This window comes from Lepidochelys kempii, chromosome 25 (genome assembly GCF_965140265.1).
Source record: "Lepidochelys kempii isolate rLepKem1 chromosome 25, rLepKem1.hap2, whole genome shotgun sequence".
NCBI lineage: Eukaryota > Metazoa > Chordata > Testudines > Cheloniidae > Lepidochelys > Lepidochelys kempii.
This window is the reverse complement of record NC_133280.1, coordinates 12,382,072-12,406,399: the sequence shown is the minus strand read 5'-3', so window position 1 is coordinate 12,406,399 and position 24,328 is coordinate 12,382,072. Positions and strand designations below refer to the sequence as shown.

General features: G+C 52.1%; 1 protein-coding gene across 3 annotated transcripts in view; it reads right to left on the bottom strand.

Moving 5' to 3' along the window:
- Positions 1-337: 337 nt before the first annotated feature.
- The window catches only part of ARHGAP45 (Rho GTPase activating protein 45), a 46,000-nt gene continuing 22,009 nt past the window's right edge, over positions 338-24,328 (bottom strand). For 2 of the 3 annotated variants that reach the window (XM_073324317.1, XM_073324316.1), the window contains exons 6-23: positions 23,700-23,778; positions 22,255-22,392; positions 21,548-21,612; positions 20,667-20,777; positions 19,373-19,453; positions 18,499-18,678; positions 17,121-17,258; positions 16,531-16,721; positions 15,910-16,061; positions 14,104-14,181; positions 13,565-13,666; positions 11,902-12,065; positions 10,003-10,191; positions 8,901-9,038; positions 6,621-6,862; positions 6,009-6,267; positions 5,104-5,197; positions 338-4,177 (exon numbers count right to left, since the gene is read on the bottom strand). In XM_073324317.1, the coding sequence (XP_073180418.1) occupies positions 3,729-4,177; positions 5,104-5,197; positions 6,009-6,267; positions 6,621-6,862; positions 8,901-9,038; positions 10,003-10,191; positions 11,902-12,065; positions 13,565-13,666; positions 14,104-14,181; positions 15,910-16,061; positions 16,531-16,721; positions 17,121-17,258; positions 18,499-18,678; positions 19,373-19,453; positions 20,667-20,777; positions 21,548-21,612; positions 22,255-22,392; positions 23,700-23,778 (2,850 nt within the window). In that variant the 3' untranslated portion in view covers positions 338-3,728. The remainder of the gene's footprint in view (positions 4,178-5,103; positions 5,198-6,008; positions 6,268-6,620; positions 6,863-8,900; positions 9,039-10,002; positions 10,192-11,901; positions 12,066-13,564; positions 13,667-14,103; positions 14,182-15,909; positions 16,062-16,530; positions 16,722-17,120; positions 17,259-18,498; positions 18,679-19,372; positions 19,454-20,666; positions 20,778-21,547; positions 21,613-22,254; positions 22,393-23,699; positions 23,779-24,328) is intronic. The other variant, XM_073324319.1, reaches the window with a different exon arrangement.

Here is a 24,328-nt window from a genome sequence, read left to right as displayed (position 1 = left end):
GCCTCTTCCTACCCCCAGTGCGGCATGCCTCTTACAGCTGGAGAAACTGAGGCACAGAAGTGACTTGCCCAAGGTCACACAGCAGGTTGGTGGCAGAATTGGGCATAAAACTCAGGAGTCCTGACTCCCAGGCTTATGCTAGGCACTAGATTGCACTGCCTCGTATTGCTGCTCCTGTGTGTAAATATTCATTGTAGTGCACAGGAACCGAGATGCCACCGTGCAGCTGAGACTGGTCATGAAGATGGCAGCTCAGTCTTCTCGCCTTAGCTATTTGGCACAGCAGAGCTGATAAAGGGAGGTTTGAACACATTGCTCTGAATCGTGGAAACGCTCATCTGAACACATTTTTATTTCTTTGAAGCATGTGGATTTGCATAGAGCACAAACGACATAAGACTTCTGTGCACAGCAAGGCTGTGACTCGTGTTCATATAAACATGCTCCATCTCTGGCAGCTGAACAATATACAAACACAGGCTGCATAGTACCATGCTAAGCACAAACACAGCACTTGTAACACCGAAACTCCATTCCCTCTTGTGCACCCACTCAGCTGTCCAGGCACACCCACTCATCAGATTGCCCAGGGTTAGCAGTAGGACAGGACTGTAGTGAAGCAGTTCTGATTCCTTCTCCTAAGATGGAAACAAGCTGCAGTAAAATGTAACCGTTGTATTGAAGGACAACGCAGAGAGGAGTCTTGCAGTCTTCCAGCTCAGGTACAAACAAACCAGTTTGTGGCCGACTCTAGATAGGTAGGTTACCTCCACCTCTACAGGCAGCTGTACTTCCTCACCAAGAAACTTCTGCCATTATTTCAACTGGGGCTTGGAGAGTCCCAGGCATCTCGCATTCCTGAGTTCTTTCCATTTGCTTCAAAGATGACTGATCCTCTTAGCTCTGGCGTCTATAACATTTGGCTGAACAGCAGAATCTTTATTCCTCCCTTCATAATGCAGCAATATGTAATTACCATCCCAAACCTGGGACGTAGCCATCCATTCAGTACAGCAGTAGCTATGCCCAAGGGCGGCTTGATTTGGTGGCTTCTCCCGAGCAGGGACAGCCCCAGGGGTATTTTAGGCTCCTCACATAAAAATCAGTAAAAGTCAGGAGCCTAAACCCCTGTGAGGATCTGGGCATGAGACGGTACTAGACCCCGAACGGGTTTAGAGTGCCACCGTTCTCTCTAGCTGCGGCAGGTTGTCTGCTTAATCTGTGAGCTGGGCCTAGTGACCTCTAGTGGTGAAGCCTGTTCTCTGAACAGGGGCAGATGTTTTTGTCCCAGCCACATGACTCCGTAAGTTGCTGAGGAAGAGTGTCTGTGTGTAAGTCATAGAAAGCAGCTTTCGCTCCTGCTGTGGTTTTTTTTTTGGATCGCCTCGGAATGTCACCTATCCTTGGTGGATCTCTTGGGTGAGGAGAAACAGCCCGTCCTTGTTAAATTAAGCTACAGGGTGACAGACAGTGTTGGATAGGAGCATGAGTCCGGGGAAGCAATTAGCTAGAATTTGTCCATGTGATTGATGTCCATGCCCCCCCCTATGCACAAGTGACAGTGGGAGCTTTATGTGCACACCATGGGGGGATGGCAGGCATCATGCTTTGACTGAATACAAAATGCAGAAAGCTGAATCCTGGAGTCAGGCTTTGTTTTCAGCTGAAACTAATAACCCTCACAACAGGCCTGGGAGGTAGCTAACGTGTACACCTGCTCTAGAGAGAGATAGGTGACTTATTCAAGGGTGGAGAGGTACGGTGTTTAAATAAGAGTTCCTGAGCTCAGCTCACTAGACTGTACCCTTAAAATGACAGTCTGTGGGCTAGCAAAAGCAGCGATTGACCACACCAGCCAGCAGGTGCTCAGAGTTGGGGAGTAATGTGCATGCAGTGGGCTGGAGACTGTGACCTGACTGCTTCACGTGATTGCACCAGCACAGGTGAGTGAAACCTGGCTGGGGAGCTGGTGCTGTTTGTCCAGCTTTCTCCCTGCTCACTTACAGGGTTTAGCAACACTCTCAACCGTTGCAAGAGGAACATGGAAGCCTGAGGACAGGCTGGGGTAGGAAATAAGAGGAAGTGATTTTCAGCTATTTTGTTTTAAAATCTGTTTACAAATTCAGTCTCTTCTGCTACTGCAGTAATGTGAGCTCCTGTGTTTCTTTAAAGTCATCATGCCTGGTTCTGTTTATTCCCTTAATCTCCTTTGCCAGCTGTGTCCTTGGGCACATGTTGACAGGTCAGCTAAAGAGCCCCCGACACTGGAATGTCCAGTAGCTCAATTCAGGCAACTCCTGTCCCACTGAAGGCAGCTTGTCCTGTGGATTGGGGCAGAGAGGGCAAGTCTTCTGGCTCTCAGCAAGAGGCACAGTTGGAGTGGCTGTGTCTGCATCATGGATTTCCTTTCCTGTGAGCACTGTGCACCCCTTCTTTGTTGAAATTACAGTTCAAGCTCCTTTAAAAACAGCTCAGGTTAGGGTACTGGCTGCCTGTAGAAGAAACTGCAGGAAGGACTAAAGAGAGCCCAGGATCCAAAAGAATTACAGCTGGGAAAACATGCCTGCCCCGTGGCACCCTCCACGCTAATTCACAGCAGTGAGTGGAGAACAGCCAGCCGCTCTCACGCAGCGTCGTCTATGATCTTGCCGAGCGGAAGAAAGACCATAAATAAGCTGGGTGTGGAAAGGCAGGTCACTAGTTAAGTCCCATGTTTCACAGGAGTGCCCGGGTTCTTGCAGTTGACTTGTAGCTGCAGTTGGCATGCCTGGGCCAGTCAGCCATAAGCGTTTGTGCCCTTTGTGAGCATCACACAGCCTCAATACGTGAAGTTCCCCACTCCATCCCACCCAAGTTATACAGGAGGACAGCAGTGACTTCCATCTTCCTGCCAAACCTGGCTACTCTCAAACCTGCCTCTAGAAGCTTTATCCCCCCTCTACCGACCGACTGTCGGTGCTTGGGTGACACCTATGCGAGACTGTGGTAGGCAATTGCCCAAAAGCTGTCCATGATGCCACTCCCACTGCTGTGTGTGGCATCCTATCTGCCACCACAGAGCCTGTGCATCTCCGTGGTACAAAGCGTTCTGGGATCTACTCCGTACAAACATAAGAGATTTATTCTGCCACCTGGTATGCTTAGACTTGAGGGGAAAGAAGGTGGCGCGTTCTTAAAACAGGTTAGTTAAACGCAAAGCACTTTCGTGTCCCTTCCTAGTCCTGGGAGCTGGAGTTTTCAGTAATCGCTGCAGCGGATTAGACACTTCAGTAGCTGCATCTCTGTTCTTGAAGAGCTATTTAAATAAAGGTGAGTTTAAACCCTCTGCAGCAGCATGGCATAGGTACAGCCAGGGTCTGGATCCCTTCCCAATCCACCAGGACAAGGTCAAATCCACCCTCGTTGGACGACTCCTCTCAAAGGAATATGCTTTATGGCTATAGTTACTGTCTAGCTGAGGCTGTGGTACTGCAAGGAAAACTCGTCGTCTGGCTGATTAGAATGTCCATGCGGAGGGGGTTTGTATGGAAGCTCCAGTCACTAGATAAAGGTGACTACTGTCTGCAGCTAGCATACGAAACCCTTGTGAGCTCCCTGAGGGTTGGCTGCGCTTGACCCCTCCCTTCCCTGAATATGCACAGCATCGCCCTTTGCGTAGCTGCGTGCGGGTAGCCCCTCTGGCCAGCCCCCCTGGCCCGTTGTCCATTGCATAGCCTTTGCATGGTGGCCTAGACAAACCTGGGCTGCCATTCGCTGGCTGACCTCACCACTATCGTGCTGTCCCGTAGCCGAACGGCGGGCAGCAGCCGGTGCCCCCGGCAGCGCTCAGACAGCAGCGTGTTGTTGGACTGGTTTGTGTTACAGTCAGAAAGAGGTGTCTCTTGCTGGCCTGCCTTGCCCTCTGTCTCCGAGACGGATTCCTCTTCTGGGTCGCTCTGCTCTTCCTCCCCTGCCGGGTTGCGCTGCAGGGAAGAGGTGCACTCCGCGTCCGACTGGCCCACGCTGCCGGTCGTGCTCAGCTGCCCCTCGCTCACGTCGTCGCAGAATTGAGCCTCGTCCGTGCTTGTCTCGCTTCCTTGCTTTAGCAACCACTGCCTCGGGGCTCCCTCCTCTGTAGCCGGCAGTTCCGCCCCCTCTTCCAGCTCCGAGTCGGAATCTATCGAGCGGTCGCCAGATTCTGCGGGACATGCATGACTTTCTATAACCCTCCGGCCCCACTAGCAAGACCCTGGGACACCAGAGCCACATGCCAGGATGGCGAAGGTTTTTATGTTAACCCTGGTATTGCCACCAGTGGCTCTGGGTCTCTATTGCTCCCCTCTTTCCCCTGCAAAATGGGCACTGCCAGGCTGGACAGTTTTTCTGCCCTTAGAGAGATCAACCCCCTGTTGGTCGCAGAGGGTCCCAGTGGCAATTTTCTCTACAGCAGCAAGATCTGCATCCATTCAGCTGTGATGGAAATGAGAGCAGAGCGGCGATTGCTCTGAAGTAAGAATGGATGGGAGGGCTGAGCTGAGACCAACGACTTGTACGTCTACACCGGGCAACTTCACAGCACAGGCCCTGCCTATGAGAGATGCTGATGGCTCCTTCCACTGGCCAGATGCAGCATGATCCCTGCCAGTGTTCCCTGATAGCCAAAGGCCACCTCTTAGGCGTGAAACTCTGTCATCCTTTGTCCATTGAGTCCTTGGCCTCCCTGATGAGAATGACCCATGGGGCTCAGCCAGCCTCAATAGCAACTCAATAGCAGTTCTCATCTGATTCCCTGAGACAGGCATCCCCTCCAGCATGGACCACCCCACCCTGCCAGCAATCACACCCCCCTCCAGCAGACACATAACCTCCAACAGAAAATCCATTACCTTAACAGCTGCCCCCCTCCCCACAAAAGAGGAAATCCCTCCTGCAGGGTCTAAACATGATCCTAGTGCCCAGTAGGATCATGAAATTCACTGGTGGTAACTTCTGGTCATTCTCAACCTGGGGCCAGTTTGGAGCTAGTAGTTTGGAGGTGAACAACTCTCTGGAGCTACCTTTGCATCGTTCAGAAGTCTTGGAAGATCGGGGGGAGGACAGGGCCTGCCTGTGGCTGTCACTCACCTCTGAACGGATCGGCGTTGTTCTCTGAATCCCCCTTCTCCAAGGGCACCTCAAGGTATGGGATGTTGCTGTGTGGAACTGGGGGTTTGTTGTCCTGGGAGGGAAAGTGGAAGAGGAGCAACGTGAACAAATGGGGTGGGGGAAGGGGCCGTTGTAATGCTCTGCTGTTCTCAACCTAAATTAAGGTCCTTTAAAGCCAGATCACAACACTCCCTTACCTTGCTCTTGGCTATAAGGGAAATGGGTCATGAACCTCCATTCAGAGGAACAAAAGCATAATTGGGTCAGTCTGTCTCAGTAGCCAGTATTTTAAAATGGGGGTGATAATCCATCCTTCCTCCCCCTCCTTTTCTGTCTTGTCTGCTGTATGTTTGTACAGCTATGGGGCCTTGATCCTTGCGGGGGCCCTCCTCCAAATACTACGGTTATACCAATAGTGACAACTACCAAGCTTCTGGTAAACACAATACGGCAGCGTATCCTGACATGAGGGCTGCCTGAGAATCTATCCCCAAAGAAGGTAGCTGGCTGAATCCTGGCTGAAATTCTGCTCTCTGGCTTGGCATGAATGACACTTCGAAAAGTTGTTTGATGCTAGATAGGTAGGAGGCTTCCTTCCTTCCTTGCAGCATGCAGGGCCTGGTCAACTCAGCTCCCTTTGTTCCCTTCTTCTGATGGTGGCCTGCCCTAGGTCAGAGAGATGGCCCCGCTTCCTCGGTGGAGCGCTGGCTGCTTCTACCTTCCTTTTAAAGCCCGTTCATGCCACATCCTGCTCACCCTCGTTCCTCTTGCTGGCACCAAAAGGCCCAGTAGTGCAAGCAGAAATAGAAGGTCTCGTTAGATAAGTGCTCCCCCACCCCCACCCCAATTCTAGGACGTGGAACTCGACTTGGAGGGACTCCCACCTGGCTAGAGCGCCTGGTCCCCTCTTCAGCATCCTCTGTGTGTTTGTCAGAGCTAGTCAGTAGCTGAGCCGCCTTGTTCTCGAAAATGGTTGAGTAGAAGATGATGAGGGCCTCAATGATGCGAGCCTGGTGGGGGTAATCGACCAGCGAGGACAGGGAGATGGTGGCCTCGGTGGGCCGGGGGCGCATCAGCGTTGGCCCGAAGACAATGCCCAGGTTGCTCGAGGTCATTTTGTTGTCCTGTTCTACTTCCACAATCCTGAAGGAGCCGGGGAGCAGGAAAAGACGTGTTCATGGGAGAACAGGATGGGAAGGGGGACCGGAGTGGAGGGGGAGGAGAGAGAAAGGGACAGATGGAACTTATACGGCACAGGGGCTGCTCTGCCTGTGGTCCAGGTGTCCCACTTCTCCGGGGGAAGTGACAGTGTTTGTATGGGAGGAGAGACCCCCACCCACCCGCCCTGCTAGTTCTGGAGAGGACTCCGCTGCCCTCAGACCTAACTTGAGGGAGGCTGCCTGAACCCCCACCCTCCCATTTCAAGGATGGGGGGGTGGCGGGTGTTGCAGCATCACTAACAACCCCCCCTTGCAGCTCTCCTCACCCCTCCTCACCTTCTCAGGTGCTGCACGATGTACTGCAGCGTGGCCAAGTTCTCCCGTGGAAGCTCCTTCAGCAGCTCCTTCAACTTTGTCACCAATGTCACCACCATCTTGTCCGTGTCAGCTCCCTTGTCCACCAGCTCGGGACCTCCCTTCCCAGTCTTGGTCTTGGTCTCGCCCCCACCTTGCAGGCTTTCCTTGGCCAGGCCCATGAGTTCATTGTACAGCCGGAAGGGCATGATGGGTTCTGGCAGCTTCAAGAAAGAACAGACGGGGGAGATGAGTCCGTGAAGGCAAATGCCCAGACTCAGCGCTCACCAGCGCCAAGGCTGTAAAGCAATTTCAGATAATAGGAGATGGCCCTAGGCTCTAGGGCAGTCCTCTCCTTCCTGAATCTGCTCCCTGTCCTAGCTCACTGTGCTGAGAAAACTCTCGTCCTTTCTTCAGCAAACTTCTATGGCAAAGAAACCTCCCAAACGCTCCTGAGCTACCCACAATGCAGTGAGGGAAGGAAAGGGCCTCTCTCTCTCAGTCTCCCCTGCTTGCTAGGCACTCAGTCATCAGAGACCCGGCTTTACCCCTGTGCCACATAAATTCAGCCCCATCTGGCTATTTATTCCTGTAAATTACACACTCGTTTATCCCAGAACTTTGGATTTACCGAGCTCCTTCCCTCCCAATGCACTACAGGTCCCGAGCACCACAGCCATGCAGCCACCTCTGGGGTTAAGCAGGCAACCTGCTGCACAATGCTGAGGGGAGACTTTGGCCAAGGATGTTTTTGGGGGCTCGCTAATGGCCCCGGGAAGCAAACACGAACTTGGTTTGCAAACTGCACAGAACTCAGTTTAGCCACCGTGGAGGCCAGAGGGCAGCGTCAGTGCTGTTGGCATTCAAAAGTCTGTTTCCAGGGAATCTTGATGCTTCAAACCTTTAAGCACCAACCACTGAGCCGCTCCCTCTGGCATGTCTGAGTGATGACACGGAGACTTCCTGTCTCATGAATCATGAAGACTTCCTGTTGCTTTGGCTTGGTTTTCAGGCTGCTCTAACTAGGGACTTGAAAACAGAGTCTAACGTTGATCGGCTTCTCTCTTTCCCCTGTTTGGCTGTCCTGCCTTTCCAAACAGGCAACAGGTCATGTCCTCAGCCGCTGTAGTTCAGCATAGTTCCACTGCCTTCAAAGAGGCCCTGCCCACTTGGAGACTAGGGGAGGGTCTGTCCATAAACCTCTGCCTCTAAGGAGTTAACAGGTGCGAGGTTACCAAACCCACAGTCTAAAGCAAAAGAGACAAGCTGCTTCCCCTTCTGCCTTGCAGCATCTGTTGTTTGAGGATGTGGGCCGCCTGTTTTAATGGGCTGGTTTCACATACTGGGGCCTTGGCCAAAGGAGAATTGGGAGAGTCGTCGGTACCAACCACCTTGAACGCCAAGGCATGAACAACAGCCGCTGCACCAGAACTGGCCTTGCAGGCGTGTGTGTGTGTCTGTCTGTCTAATGCTGGGTTCACAGAATGAAGCTTGCAAACTACCCCTGGACCAGGCCCAGCATGAGCAGTGGCCAGGCAAGAATCCCCCCTAATGTGCCCCTTGCCCATACATCCCCAACCGCATGCCTTATCTATGACTTGGAGGGACACCCTCTAGGCATGGGTGAAATCTGTCTCTGTGGTGTGCCCCTGAAGGGGTGAATTGGTGGACTGGCAACTGCCACGGTAGTTTTGCAGTGTGGGCACCTGTCCACCAAGAAATGATCTCATTGCATGCAGGCTGCCAAAGAACCGCTCGATGGACCATCTTCAGCAGTGTTGTCAAGCATTCAAAAATCATGAGTCATCTCGCCCCCAAAATAAAGCAGGAGTGTTTTGTTTGTTTAGCAACTAAGAGATTTGGGGGGGTTGTACTTGCCTTTTGGTTTCAGAGTCATTGAGTTCACAAAGGGCTACAAACTTGCTTTTGCTTTAGATGAGATTTTGGGGGAAGTCCTTTCTTTCAGGAGTTGGGACTTTAAGAAAAAAACACCAAAGAGCAGGATAAAATCCCCAAAGTTGGCAATGCTGCTTTAGGTTCCTACTGGCCTGCTTTGAATTTGGATATATGATTTCAATACCTTAGGTCTCTACCATTGGCATGGACCAGCCAGCATACAGAGTTTAACTCTAGTTTGTGGCTGAACTCCTTCTGCCAGAGGTGACCCAGTGGGGCTGGGTATGATCCCCAAAAAGTCTTTCTTTGGCGATTCTCCACCTCATGCAGTGCAGAGACGATCCTGGAGGGTCAGGAACTTGTTACCTGTCGCAGGTAGAGCTTCAGGACGTTGCTGATATCGTGAGGGGAGGCTTGGGACAGCTCCACCAGCTCCTTCCCATTCTCAAATGCCTGGCAAAGCTTCTCCACGCGTGTCTTCACGCCATTGACTCGATAGATGCCCTGCAAAGGAGGGCATGAGGTTGAAAGGAGACCAGGAGGGGTGTTTCACCACGAGCTCACCCAGCACAGTGGGCCCATCGCCCCATGCCTGGTTCTGTGGTTAGAAACAACAAATCAAAAGACTGGGACTGTTCATCTTGGAAAGGAGATGACTTGGGGTGGGGGGTAGGGTAGAGGTCTGTGAAATCGTGAATGGTTTGGAGAAAGTGAATAAGGAAGTATTATTTACCCCTTTGTATAATACATGAACCAAGGGTCACCCAATGAAATTAATAGGCAGCAGGTTTAAAACAAACAAAAGGAAGTACTTCGTCACCCAACGCACAGGCAACCTGTGGAACTCATTGCCAGGGGATGTTGTGAAGGCCAAAAGTATAATGGGATTTAAAAAAGAATTAGGTAAGTTCATGGAGGATTGTCCATCTTGGCTAATAGCTATTGATGAGCCTGGGACGCTGCCGCCACGTTCTGGGTGGCCCTAGCCTCTGACTGCCAGAAGCTGGGAGTGGACGACAGGAGATGGATCATTCAATGATTGCCTGTTTTGCTCATTCCCTCTAAAGCACCTGGCATTGGCCACTGTCAGAAGACAGGACACTCGGCTAGGTGGACCACTGGTGTGACCCAGTATGACTGATCTTATGTTATTCGTAGTTAGTTATATAACAGCTGTTAAACCCAAGTGCTGCTATTTGATGCCTCAGTTTCCCCATCTGTGAACCAGGAGGTGTCTTACCCAAGGTTACAGATAATCTTGGCTCTGCTACTGACTCTAGTTCCTGGCTCCCAGCTCTCTAGACCTCTCTAGAAGCAGTCTGATGTTTTCACGGCGGGATACAGGCCCTGGGAAAGGAGCTGGAGCTCATGAGCAAACGAGCCATTCCTTGTCCGGATTACAAGGGCAGTCAGCCACTGCAGGGAGCCTGGCACGATTGGGGCGGAGGTCAGAAAGAGGGTGCCTCACCTTGGTTTTCAGAGCCCGCTTCTCGATCTCACAGATGCACTTCTTGATAATGAAGGGGATGCCGTCCGAGCTGTTCTGGGATGTCTGTGTGAAATCCCGGCCAAAGAGCTGCAGCTTCCCTTGGAGTTTCTTGTGGCCGCACTGGATGGCCAGGGTCTCCAGACATTTTTTGTGGCAGGCTAAATAGCACTGGAACCGACAGGAAGATGGTTGGTGGGAGAGACAGAGAGAGAGAGAGAGCTCTATGGTGAATAAAGCTTCAACTCACAGGGGCAGCTACCGTATTGTACCATGTCTCCTGCCTGGGAGACATCAGAGTGCCAATCAGAGCAGATTCACTGCATGCCAGAAGAAGTGCGTAAGAGCTGTGCTGAGAGGAGCAGCGCTCCAACAGCCGGGTGGGTGGGAGATTGCCTGTCTGTTGGGATGGACCCGAAGCCATTCCGTAGCCTGAACATGTCCCAAAAAACAAAGAAAACGATCTCTTCCAAACGCAAAGGGAGAGGAGATAGGCAGGGACTTCCCCAGCCCACCGAGCAGCAGGCCAAGGAAGCAGCTGCCCTATGGAACACACTGAGAGAGAGATTTCCAACTGGGCTGTCCCTGGGCCTCCGTTTTTGCAGATTCATCTTGCACCTGCAGTTAAGGCCTCTTGTACATCAGTACATCGGGGTCAGAGATTTAAGGGATTGTACCCCCTTTTTGACCTGAGTGGCTCGTCAAAGGTCAGGGCCCTGGGGGTGTTCCAGTTGGAAGCAGAAACTGATGGAGTCTTGTATTTCTGTGATGCCATCTTGTTTAATGACAAGGAGTGTGCAAAGTCCTGCTTCTCCGAGTGCAGGCGGCACCGTGAACAAAAGGACAGATTCTCAGCTTGCAGCCCTATGCCTCTTTGGCCAACACCAGACCCAAAAGCTCCAGCTCTAGCTTTTCCCATGGTCACTTTATGCTCCCAGGCTACTGCATGGCTTTCTTGCTGTTTGCCTCTGCCTCTCTCCCTGTTTTGTGTGTCCTGCCTTCTCCCCCCCGCCCCCCAAGCACACACACCAAACACAAACACTCAGCTAAATCTCTCTGCCCACTCAGTCCAAGCTCTCCGGTGGGTTCACAACCCCCTTTTGTCTGAGGGATGGGGAGAAGGGAGGACACTGCTGATTAACTCCTCCTGCCAGTTATGTTAATTGAAGAGTGTGTTCACATCCAATCTCAAAGAGGTGTGTGATCCACCAGTGTGTCTCAGCATACCAGCATTGGTGCCAACTCCATGGGTGCTCCGGGGCTGGAGCACACATAGGGAAAAATTGGTGGGTGCTCTGCACCCACCGGCAACCAAGCTCCCCATCCCAGCTCACCTCCGCCTCCTCCCCTGAGCATGCCACATCCCCGCTTCTCCTCCCAGTGCTTCCCGCCACAAAACAGCTGTTTTGCGGCATAACAAGCTGTGGGAGGGAGGCGGGAGGAGTGGGAAGTTGGAACACTCAGGGGAGGAGGTGGGGCCGGGGCAGGGATTTGGGGAAGGAGTCCAATAGGGGCAGAGTTGGGGTGGAGACTTTGGGGAAGGGGTTGGAATGGGGGCAGGGCAGGGACAGGAAGCGGCGGGCGGTGGGGGTCGAGCACCCACCGGCGCCAGGAGAAGTTGGTGCCTATGCATAACAGGACTTACGTTGCAGGTGCATATTTGCTCCCACCCTTATATGAAGCTGCAGAAAGACAGTCCAGCAGCTGAGACTCTCGTGGAACAAAGATATGTGAGAAGTTAGATGCTGTCACCCAAAACACCTGCAGGTTCAGCTGAGCTCACTTGGTTCCCAGTTCACATCAGTGCTGCTGGGTACCTCTCCAGGCTTCTACTTCATCTACCCCTCCCTTCCCCCAGGCCTGCTTCCCGTCTCTCCCTACCTCCTCGCACTCCGCTCCCTGGAAGTAAACGTAGCTGTTGCATTCCCGGCATTTCGAAGGGGTGCGAAGTTTTCTCAGCCGATGGGTCTGGGCAGCCTTGGATAAACCCACGTTTCGGAATGGGCCCGTCGGAGCCGTCATTTCAGGGGCTATCCCATTGATGCCTAGAGGCAAACCAAGAATAAATCCATCCAAAATCCATGTGACTCAGAGGAGCTGGCATAGAGGATATCGGAGCCCAGGAGCACTTCCAACAGACCAGTCAATCAACTGGCCATGTCCATACTCCAGTCATGTCTCAGATATCCTACAGCCTAAGCTTTAGAGTCAACTCCTCTAAGTAACCTGGGTCAAATAAACCTGTTCCCACCTTCTTTCTAAGCCCATGATCATCCATAGGGATTTCATGGCCCTGGAGACATATGGAGAACTGTGGTGTCACCATGCGCTGTCTAGGCAGTCCTCACCCATCTCTTCTGTGCTCTCCTGTTTTCGGAGATGAGAAGAAAACACTGCCAGTTTGGTTTCTAGCTGATCCTCCACTGATTTAACGCCCAGCAGCACAAACTGCGAGCTAATCTCTAGGGAAGCTTGGCCAAAGTCTCCAGAAGTAATACGAAAGCACATAATGCGGGGGCCATGGGAGACTTTCCGCCAGCAGCCCCTTCTCCTGCCAAGCTGAATTCAATCCTCACATAACTTGCTTGGAGCTGACATTTTTGGGGAACGTTTCTTCCTTTTCCTGTTTTTGTGTGAGATAACCAGCCATAGAGATCCAAAGCCCCCAGCGCTGAGTTAGAGAGTCTGGAAAACGTGCAGCAAGCCTTGGTCAGACACAGCCCAGATCACAGTTCTGAAAGCACCATGACAGCAAGCACTTAGTCACCAGCTACCAGTCAACTTCTTTCCCTATCAACTGGAAGACTCTAGCAAATGTACGAAGAGTCCAAGTGACTTCGATTGTTACATACAAGGAAATCCTAGCTCAGTGATTGGCTGAAAGTAGTCATGCGACAAATCAATGTGTTTCCGTTATTTTCCTTCCAAGGTCTACAGTAGTGACAGGTCTAGTATTAAGTTAACCAATCAGATTGCATATGCAAATCTCAGTGACCTGACTGGCTCAATAGTCAGTAATAGTTGATTTCCTCCCTGCCAAATGGAACTCTTCTAGTCACCTTCAGAATGTTAGTTAAAGTGCTAAGAAATCCATGGCAGTGGTGGAGAGATTTCCACATACTGGGGATATGTGGTAAAATTCAGCTCTCAATCTCATTTTTTGGGGAATATCAAGGTTTACAGTTTCTCGTGGGACAATGTCAGCCCCAATCTGCTGTCAGTTAGACTAATGGCGCTCCCTGGACTCCAGTTATTCCATAATTGCTCCAGTGTCATGGGGATTAGAACCTGGCCCCTCGTTTTTGCCTCAGTCAGTAGCATTCAGATTATGGCAGTTCCGGCATCTGAACCAACTCATTCCAAGATAACTTTGCTGAATTCAGCAAAGTTACCCCAGGGATGAATTTGGCCCGTTGAAGCAAACACCATCTTAATCTTGTCCTCGGTCAATCTTTTAGTCAAGGTAAGTCACTATCTGCTTAATGTTGTCAAGGTGCCTGGGTACTGAGCCACAGGAATGGTGGAACCCTTCCCCATCACGTACTCTGTTCAAATGAAGCCGCATTCTCATCCTTCTCATCCAGCTCTTCATTAGAGGACATGGTGCCATTGGAAGACATCCGCTGGAACTTCTGGCTAAATGTACCTACCAAAACACAACCCACAATACGGAGCACGATTAGAGGCTAAACAGTTTCTCTTATGAATGTGTGTGTGGCCCACAGCCAAGTCCCGCGCCTACTAGGAGACAATGGCTCCAGAGTAGCTGTGAATTTTCCCCAGAGCTAGCACTCCCAGCCTGTCCTGTACAGTGCCTCCTGCTGGGAGGAACTGACGTAGCGGTGACATTCCAGTTCTCTTGTCATTCTACTGAGCCATCTACCGTCAGAGGCTGGGACCAAAGTAGTAATCTGCAGTATATAGACTTATTTTAAACTAGAAAAATTAAGACACAAATCTCATCTTAGCTCTCATGCTCTGCCCCCAGACTGGTCCCATTAGGAGATGTAGACTGGAGTAGCACAGGAGAAAGAAGCAGCCAGCCCTGTATTACACTGCTCCCCATGGGCCAGGTTACTCTACCTGAGGCTGAATCCAGGCTGCCCTCTGTTTCAATGATGGACGTTGGCCAAGACTTATGGACCTGGTGTCCTCTCCCACCTGCAGAAAGAACCACTTGACACGTGAGCTGCTGCTTGCTGGGTACATGTGAGCAACATAGTTTAATTTAGAACAGCCTTGACACTGGTGGGCTCTCAGGCTGCAGAAAATCCAACTGCCCCTGCTCCGTTTCTTGCTTGCAGGCGCGTTGGGACCAGGGGTGAGTGTTGCAGAGGGCAAGAGGGCAGTCTCAGCACCAGGGTGCAGGGAGAGGGGAATCTGCAGTGGACCCACTTCCAAGCAATGGGCATTAGAAGCAGCATCAGCATGGATGGACTCTGAGAGGAGGCTCATCTGGGTAGGAAATTAGAGAATAATGAGCCCCTTCATCTTCCATCAGCATTATGGCAATTGAGAGCAATCAGCACCTAGCAGGATTGGGCCTGGGATGGGGTTAGCAAACCCCACACTGGAGAGCAAGGAGTTAAGGCGTTGCTCTGGGCCCAGGCTGCCCCAGCCAGGCACGCCACTCGTGCAAGGCATGGCTTCAAAAGGGGAGAAGAGCAGCTCTGAAGGGGGCCGGCAATGGAGGGGGGCAGATGGCGGCTCTGAGAGTTGAAGTATTGCCCCAGGGCACCTTTCTGGAGGCCTCATTACACCGACCAGAGGAGAACCTGCGATAGAGAGCAGTGACTGGGGGTACAGGACAGAGACTCTGACTGCTGGTGTAGTCAGCAGGGGCTGGGGTAGGAAGAGGTCCAGGGAAAGCCTAGTGTAGCCACCCATCGTTGAGCCCTGGACTGGAAATCGGTGGAAAGGATGAGCCCGGGCTCTCCTACCCGTATCTAGCAGACAGCATCTCCGAGAGGCCTACGGGAAGGACCCTGATTATTCAAAGGCCCAGCCCTCACTCCCCCCAGGGCAGGAGGGGAGAGCCGGAAACAAGCACCTGACCACTAGGCAGCACTGTGGGGCAGTAGCGCACCATTTACAGGGCCCTATAGTAGGACAGGGAGGGAAAATTATAGTGAGGAGGGATCTGAAGGACAGCAAAAGTCTCTTTGTTAAACACCCTCAATGGCTTTGATCTCCCCGGCCTGATAAGAAGCTGTAGCTGCCATTGTATTTAGTATATGTATTCTTTATGCCATCCGATCCTAAACCAAACTTCGCACCGCTTGATAATCTGTACGTTGTTCCCTGATAACCAGAAACTTCTACGCTTAAACTCTGTACCATTTTCTTTTTATTTTAACATCATCTTAATACAATTCTTAAACCTTAAAGGACTTAGCCAAGTATGCTGGCAAAGATAGAAGCACGAGTGCTCTCGGTGCTTCAGGGCACCAGTTTATGAGTGGTTGGGGTCAGGAAGAACAATTGCCACCTAATAGTATCGAAAGAATCATGTGCATCCAGAGCCCTTTCTCTAATGCATCCGGCATGGGCTGCAGTTGGAGACAGGTTATGGGACTAGATGGTTGGCAGGGGCTGATGGAGACCCTAGAGGCGGTGGACCAGGGGTCTGTTTGGGAGGGGTAGCTGGAGGGATACCAGGCTGGATGGACCAAGGGTCTGCTTAGTAAATGATGTTCACTTTGGATCCCTGATTCCATTCCTCTGCCCCACACACGGATGGGCTCTCACAGAGGAATTGTTCTCTGCAGACGGAAGAACTCACTCTGCCCCAGACCATATTGCTAGAGAATAAAGTGGGGGGGGGCAGCTCTTCATCAGAGGACACGGTGTCTGACCTGCACCCCCAGGCACTGCTCTCCAGGAGCTCACCTCTCCGTTCCACGTTCACGGTCCCACTTTGCTGCTCCCTCGCCGCTGCCCCTCCCTCCGAGACGCCTCCGTCCTTGGAGGGTGCAGCCCCGTCGGCACAACTGAAGTCACTGGCATTAAAGCTGCCTTTCCGTGGCCGGATGCAGGGGGACCTGATGGCCAGAAGGAAGGTGAAAGGGATCATTCAATTGGGTGGAGAGGAAGGGGATGTTCAGTGACAACTCGCCTGCCGCTGCAGTCACCCACTCTGGGACCGCACCACCCTGGTATCCTACGTATCCAACAGCCTGCCTCACCAGTCAGCACCTTCCTTGCCAGCCCGCACCGCACCTTTGGGGAGGGGGTGGGACACTCCAGCAGGTGACACTGCTGCGGGGAGCGGGGAAGCCCTGGCTATTGGGAGCTCTGCAATCCTCTCTAGCCTGTCCCAGCAGGAGATGCTGAAGGAAGCAGGGCAGGAGTGCTAGCTGTGTGGGGGACTCCCAGATTGTCCCAGGCTAGCCTCTCCCAGCAGGAAGCGCTGTACGGCATGATGCAGGAGCACTGGCATTGAGAGTAGCTCATAGCCCCTCTCCAAGAGGGAGGGTCACAGGCAGCAGAGTGAAAGGGGGCCCTCCCTACCAGGCGTTCTGCGACACGTAGGGTTCAAAGTCGTACTGGGTCTCGGGTTCGTCTCCCCGCTGCATCTGCTTGACGTGGGAGGCGTACTGCTGTCCGGGGTCATACAGCTTGCTGCTCTCGCACAAGGTCTGGAAGTGGACGGGCTGGGGCGCTGTCTGTATGTGCATGATCTGGTAGAAGGAGATTGTGGCCTGAAATAGAGAGAGAGACTCAGAGCGGGGTGCAGGGGTATGTGTGACCCCGCACAAACCACGCGGAAGCAGCCCTTTGAGACTCCGCATGCTAGTGCCAGAGAGTCAGAGTTCCGTGTAAGACATGCCGCCGGGACCCTGGGACACTGTGCTAGGCAGAGGTCCCTGAGTTACCTCTAGCTTTAAGTCTTGGCAGCGGGATTGGAAAGAACTTTATCTCAGGTCTGCTCCTCCTCACCCTCTCTTCTACAGAGAGAGGAGCAGCCAGCCCAAGGGGGAGCGTAGTTGCTTTTGGCATAACACAGCGAGATCTGGGCTTCTCACAGCAATGTGTGCAGAAGAGGCTGAGTACGGTCCTACCGCTCAGACGGCTGCCTCAAGCGAGCGAGCCCTACTCACCGATTTCATGACCTGGTCGCTCTGCTTGATCACCTCGTGGATCTGCCGCAGGACGTTCACCTTGGTGTCCTCCAGCTCCTGCTTCTGTGTGTTGGCATCTGCGATGCAGGTCCGGTATGTGGCCATTGACTCCTCTGCCTGAAAGCACCCGAGAAAGTGTGAGGTGCTAACTGCCCAGCGGCGGGAGGGCAGGGAAGGAAGACAAACCCTCCTTTGCCCCTTGGGTGGCACTTACCCTACAGTCCCTCCTGCCCAGGCAGTTCCGATGAGCATTTAGCACTGACTGCCCTGGAGAATGAAGTCCTTGAGTCACATACCAAGTGCAGCAGCCAGGGCAATGCTGGGGCAAGCACCCCCGGCTGTTCCCCAGGCACTCCTGCACTCATCCTTGGTTTCTATGCTGGGACAGCTGCCAACAAGACCAGCTGGGGAAGTTCTTTCAATGCAGACACTTGTCTGCTAGGATTCATGGGTTCCAAAGCCAGACCATTGTGATCATCTAGGCTGATTTCCTGTGTAACACCAAGTCATAGCTTTCCCCCCAAGATAATCCCTAGAGCAGATCTTTTAGAAAAACATTCTGTCTTGATTTAAAAATTCTCAGTGATGGAGAATCCATCACAACCCTTGGTAAGTTGTTCCAATGCTTAATTATCCTCACTGTTAAAAATTTACCCCTTATCTGCAGTCTGAATTTGTCTAGCTTCAACTTCCAGCCATTGAATGATGTTATTCCTTCTCTGCTAGATTGAAGAGCCCCTTACAAAATATTTGTTCCCCATGTAGGTATATGTCGACTGTAACCAAATCACCCCTTAACCTTCGCTTTGTTAAGCTAAATAGACTGAGCTCCTGGAGTATGTCTCTATAAGGCAGGTTTTCTAATCCTTTAATCAATCTCACAACCCTTCTCTGAACCCTCTCCAATTTATCAACATCCTTCTGGAATTGTGGACACCAGAACTGGATACAGCATCCATGTCAAGTCCCGCCGAACTAATTTCAGTGGCTGTCAGGGGCAGCGAATTCCCAGCAAAATTGGAGCCAGTGAACTAAAACACCTCGTTACCATTGGAAGGTGATAGCGGATTGGTTCAGTGGCCCTGCTGTTCAGCCTGGTGAGAGACCCAGGTGGTCCTGGGCGGGTGCAGGGGGTTGGGGTCTACCAGAGGCCCTGCTAGTGAGTGATTCAGCACCAGTCCCTCTGGTCAGGTACGGAGCAGAAACACTGGGAGTCTGGGATGTGCTTCCGGCTGAAAGGATGGTTTGGAGATGTACGGCGTTTGGGACACGAAAGGCTCCGATGTTGTGGAGAGGGCTCCCTGCCCACTCAACATCCCAAACAGTGATGTTCTCCTAGCATCTCCCTGACCCTCACCTTATTCCTGGCCTCCTCCTCCAGCCGCCTCTTCTTGTCCAGGGTCTTGTTGGTGGTGTTGCTGCTGGTGTTCTGCTGTTCCTCTTCGGCCTTCACTGTCATATACTTGGCCTTCTCGTGTTCTTCACAGCGCTGCATGTATATCTGCTTGGCCTTGCGCAGGTTGGTCTCAGCCTCTTGCTGCCGGACAAAAAATTGGGACCTTGATCCAAGGTAACTGGTCTAGGGAAAAGTCTGTCTGTCCAAGGAAAATGTTATCCTCCCCCTCCCTAGCCCCAGGGTTCTCTCCTCACTGGCCTGAAAGATTCTCCACTGCAGAATTACGGGATGAAGCTGAGTACTAACCAACTCTGCACACATATGGCTAGGAAATGAGCATGGAGGGGAGGAAACTTAGACTGTAAACTCTTTGGGGCAGAGGCTGGCTCTTTGTTATGCATATGTACAGCGCCTAGCACGGTAGGGATCAGATCTAGAACTAGGGCCCCAGGCACTCCCGCAGGATAAATAATAAGGAAACAGTTCTGGGCTCTTATAGTGAAACTGACAGGGGGGTTGGAAGAGCAAAGCTCCTTTCAATGGGAGAGCTGCTTTCCTGCCCCCTGGGAGCACTGGGATGGTGGGGATGATGGGAGGGTGGGGGGGCAGAAGAAGTGTTACAGTCCCTTGGATGCACATTTCTCACATTGCTTGTCCATCAGGCTCACTGAAGAGGCAAATCATAGACCAGTCCCGTGCGTGCTTGTTTCTAATGCCGGCACGAAGAGGGGCAAAGAATCTGACAATATGAGTGACAAGATGGGGGGGGGGCTGTCACAGCCAGGATACAATCACGGCACAACCCTATGGCACGCTGCAGCTATTTGTTACCTACCAGCTTCCTCTGGGCCCGGTGCCACTGCTCCTTAATCTCCTTCCTTCGCTTTTCATGTTCAAGGCGTCTCATTCCTAGTGGCTGGAATGGAGGGGGGTGGGGGGGGAACAGAATGGTTTATAGTTGAGGCCAGTAGGGGGCGGAGTCAGGGGCAGAACAGCTCAGAGGCCTTTTTGACCTGTGCCTAGATATGCTCTGCCCTGCTCGGGTCCTCCAAATGCACCAGTTTCCTTTACAGTGGATTGCAGTGCTCATAAACCCAAGGGCTTGCCAGCACCAGACAGCACCCGCCATAGCACGGGCAGCTCCACACAGCTCTGCCAGGTCACTTGTCTCATTCCTGGCCTGCCCTGCCTACCCCGGTCCTGTTCTAGTAAGCAGACTTTGCTGTGTGTTGCAAAGGCTGAGTCACTGGGCTACAGCACCAAGAGATGTGTGTTCTATCCCTGGCTTGCTCTGTTATATTAGGGTGTCATGTGCCTCAGTTTCCCCATCTGTAAAGTGGGGGTGCTGATACATACTTTCCTTTGTAAGGGGCTTTGTGATCTACAAATGAGAAGTGCTATAGAAGAGTTGTTATCACTGATGATGCTGAACTAAGGGCGATTCTGTGTTGTGGACAAACACCTCAAAATTAGGTGGATGGTGTCCTGTTCATTTTCACTTTAGGCTGATATAAGCAAACGGAGCTCTCTGGCGGTGAAAGAACCATGCATTACCCTACTGTCCTGGGCACGCAGACCGGACCTAGCAGCTTTCTGCTAGTGACTCACGCGTGTAACTTTGTCCATGCCGGGAACAATACACAGACCCTGAAGAGGCCTAAGCCGAGCTGGAGAATGGTGAAAATGAATTGTTTGGTTTAGCTGAACTTAGGGATGGTTGTGAGACCTTTTATCCAAACATCCCAAAGCCCAGGAGTTTGGATACATGATTCTGGTGCATCTCCAGTTTGGAGCAGTAACAGGGGATGCCGGTAAATATCAAACCCAACCCCTGTCTTAGTTGAGTGAAAGGGAACTCTGAAGATCTGTGCCTGAAAGAGAAACCCTGTGGTATAAAGACAGCGACAGGACAGCACTTCTACCACTGCAAAGTCCCTAGTGGGAAGGGGTTACTCTTAGGTGCCCTTTCCAGTAGGAGAGGGCACTTCCTGTTTCAAAGCCAGGAACTCAGGGGCATCAGGTGTTCCCTGCAGATCAAACAGCAAACAGGGAAAACAAATGCAGGGGATCTCTCCAGCGATTTGCACCAAAGCATCCCGTGCAGCTGTGAGTGTGGGCATCTCTCCTACCTGCAGGAAGGTATGGTTCTGCAAGGTGGCAGCCGTTTGCACGACTGTGGCGCCGTACTCCATATCCTGCTCCAGAGCCAGCGAGTAGATAGACAGGAACGGCATGTGTGGCTGGAAAATTACAACACCCCCCAGAGAGAGTCAACTGCCACAGCGAGCACATGGCAGAGAAATGGTCCTAGCCGCGGGGCAGGGGGTGGAGGAGAGTGAGAGGCCCAGACTGTCTGTGTGCTGCCGGCAAAGGCCCAGAGCTAGCTTTTACATATAGATGAATTGTGTACTGTCAGCACGGTGCAAAGGGGAAGAAGGGGAAATGTCAGAGGTTCTGTTGAGCTTGAAGTGCGTAACCTCATCCCCAGCAGCTCTCAAACCAGAGTGCCTGTAAAACTCTGCGATATGACTTTATGCCATAACCGCTTCCTCCTGGGATTCCTTCTAGCCTGGCTGATAGATAGCTCACTCTCACCCAAACAGGTCCTATTGTTATGGGACCCAGAGCCTGGGTTCAAGTTGAAGTGAATGGTCGTTACTTGGACCGGGGGGGAGGGAATTGGGCCCCTGGATTTGCCACGAGGGAGCAGGGAGTCTCAAAAATGAAGTGCCATACCTAGAAATTTAGGGGTGAGATTTTCAGAAGTGCTTAGCACTGGCCTTTGAATTCCGTGCTCCCCTGACTGCAGTCGGAGCCAAGTTAGGCAGTGCAGCGTGCTTCTGAAAAATTACACCCTAGAAGGGCTTAGCTGAACCGGTGAGGCTCTGAAAGTGCAGTGTTTCTCTCATGAGCAGGGAGGTTTCCAGTGCTTGCTTCTGGTGTAAGTAAGGCCCAGACGTATGCAGGAACCCGACACAAGGGGTGTGCTTACATCGGAGCTCTGACCTACCTCCTGAGTGATCGTTTGCTTACAGCTGTTCACCATCTTCTGCAGTCCTTTGGCAAATTCCATCTCTGCAAGGGAAAGGAAGGAAGTGAAGATGGACTTAGAAGGCCTTGCCCTGCTGATTTTGTGTTTCATCACACACACACACAATCAAAAAAAACCCTTTGCCTTTTTCTATCAAGGTAAAAAGAAAAGGAGTACTTGTGGCACCTTAGAGACTAACCAATTCGTGAGCTAACGAAAGCTCATGCTCAAATAAATTGGTTAGTCTCTAAGGTGCCACAAGTACTCCTTTTCTTTTTGTGAATACAGACTAACACGGCTGTTACTCTGAAATCTATCAAGGTAGTAATTCTTTGCATGCACATAGATCTACTTCATCCATAGATCTTAAAGTGCTTTACACAGGAAGACAGGTATCATTTTACAGCGGGCCAGACTGAGGCAGAGACTTGCCCAAGATCATACAGAGTCAGTGGCAAATTCTGGAATGGAATTCAAGTCCTGACTCCCAGGCCTGTGCTCGGTCCATTAGGCCATAAATGACTCTCTTGGTCCCCAACCCATTTCTGGATCAAGGGGTCCCTTCAACCTCAAGCCCGTAATAAATACTACGAGAATGGGAGCTGGGAGTAGCACTGTGGCCATTACGATGCCGCCTTCAGGAATTCAGCATCTTGGGAAGCATACTCTGTCCTCTCGCCACTCACCCAGAGTGGTCCTCTTCTCCAGGTAGTAGAAGAGGTCCTTCATGTACTTGGAGATGTTTTTGGCATACTGGAGAGCAACTTCCACGCCGCCCTCACACCGCTGGAGCATGATGTCCACCTCTTCTGCAGACGGACGGACTGTGACAGAGGGACACGGCGAAAGATGGGAGAGAAGGAGGAGATATAGAATTAGCCAGGCAATTAAGCTACTGCCAAGCACTCTCATCCGCTGACTTACACACCCAAATTGTCTTGGGGTTTCCAGGAGTCCTGCAGGGATCAAAGAGGCATCCGGGGGGATCCTGCGGGGGTCAGACACACTGGTAGGGAACTGGAACCAAGGAGCAGAACTGACCTCCTGAGCCACTGCAGGCTTCCCCCATGTCACCCTCCCCCATGGCATCAGATTCAGACTTCCTGAGCTTTCCTTTAAAGCCCTTCATGACCCTGCCACACCCTACTAATCCACTCTCATGTCTCATGACATCTGTTGCCTGCCAATGACACCAGCTTCCGTCGCCAGTTTGTCTGTTTCTTCCACTCGCCAGAGCCGTCCCGTGAAGTGCTCTCCCCAAACGAGCCTGTCAAGCCGTTACCCTGCCCTCCTTCAACCCCCTTTCCAAAGTCCACTTGTGCTGCCATGCTGGGATTGAACTTCCAGCTGATCGTGGCTAGGCAGGGGGCATAGTAAGGGTTACCGATACGTTTCTAGCATTTATAAGCAAACTGGCTCGATCCCTGCAAATTGCGCAGGTAGTCAGCCGATAGAAAAGTGGGTTCTTATTACTTCTGCCCTTTCCCGCCTCGCTCCACTCCCTCTGTCACACCAACTTTTGTTGTCTGGTCTGGTCTCTAAGCTCTTTGGGGCAGGGACGCTCTCTTACGTGTTCATGCAGCGCCCCACAGAACGGTTGGGGCCGTTGGGTGCTATTGCAGCAGTAGTGAAAATGATGAGGCTCTCTCGTCTCGGAGGAGACGTTGGCTGGATGGGCATTGCACCCGCTGGACGGTTTGCAGGAACGCTGCCTGCCTGAACTGGCCCACCACCTGCTGGCTCCGAGACTTAGAGAAATGCCACGAGCTGCACATTTCATGGCGAGTGTTTGTTACCAGCCCCTTTGTGCCCTCGGCTGTCTGGTGGGCATGGAGAATGCAGTTTTAACTGCTTTGGTGCTGCCTTTGGTGCTGGGTCCAGGGGGCAAGAATACACCTGCAGGGAAGCCTCATGTACTTGTCACATGCGCCCCGCAATCCTGTGGAACGCTGGCATTCAGCACCACTGCAAGCCAGGGACTTGCACCTGCACGTTTCTCCCTGAACCTCGATAATGGAGAGGGAACGTCATGTCCTCTGAGCCACTCCGCTGGTCCTGCTGCCCAGACTTCCCTGCACTCAGCAGGATTTATTCTGCACCCAGCCACTGGAGATGATGAAACATCACTCACCTGAATCAAATTTTTCCATGCCGGCTGGCATGCCGTCTGCGCCCTGCCCAGGGATCCCTCCGTAGAGGTTCTCCATCGACTGTTGGGGTGGGGAGGCAAAAGATCTCGTTAGAGAGTGAGAAGTAGGTGCAACGAGTGAAGACGGGAGCAGGCTGCCACGGGGGTTTTTCAGAAGCCAGGAGATGGATATAGAAACCTGGGGCTCCTGGCGGTTCTCTATGTTCACTGAGGCCCAGAAAAAGGAGCAAACTCTTTTGATCTGCCAAGTGCAGCCCTGGGGTCGTACATGAAGGCCCTCAGGGGACATGGAAGTATCTGTGGTTAAGTGACCTGCTCAAGGTCACACAGCAAATCAGCAGCAGAGCCAAGAATAGACACCAAGAGCCCTGATTCTCAGTCTTCCACTCTTTGGTCTACAAGATCATCCAGTGACCTAGCTGAAGTCCTTCTCAGGGGCCTGTCACCTCTTTAGCTAAGCACCCTGTGCCCTTTTGATCTCTCCTTGTCTGCATGAATGGCAGTAGGTACAGGGCCAAGCAGACAAGGCCTGTGTGATGTTCCCTGCACAGTTCTGTCAGTGCCCTCTAGGCTAAGCTGGGACAGCCAGGCTCTGGGTTGGTTGCCTCTTC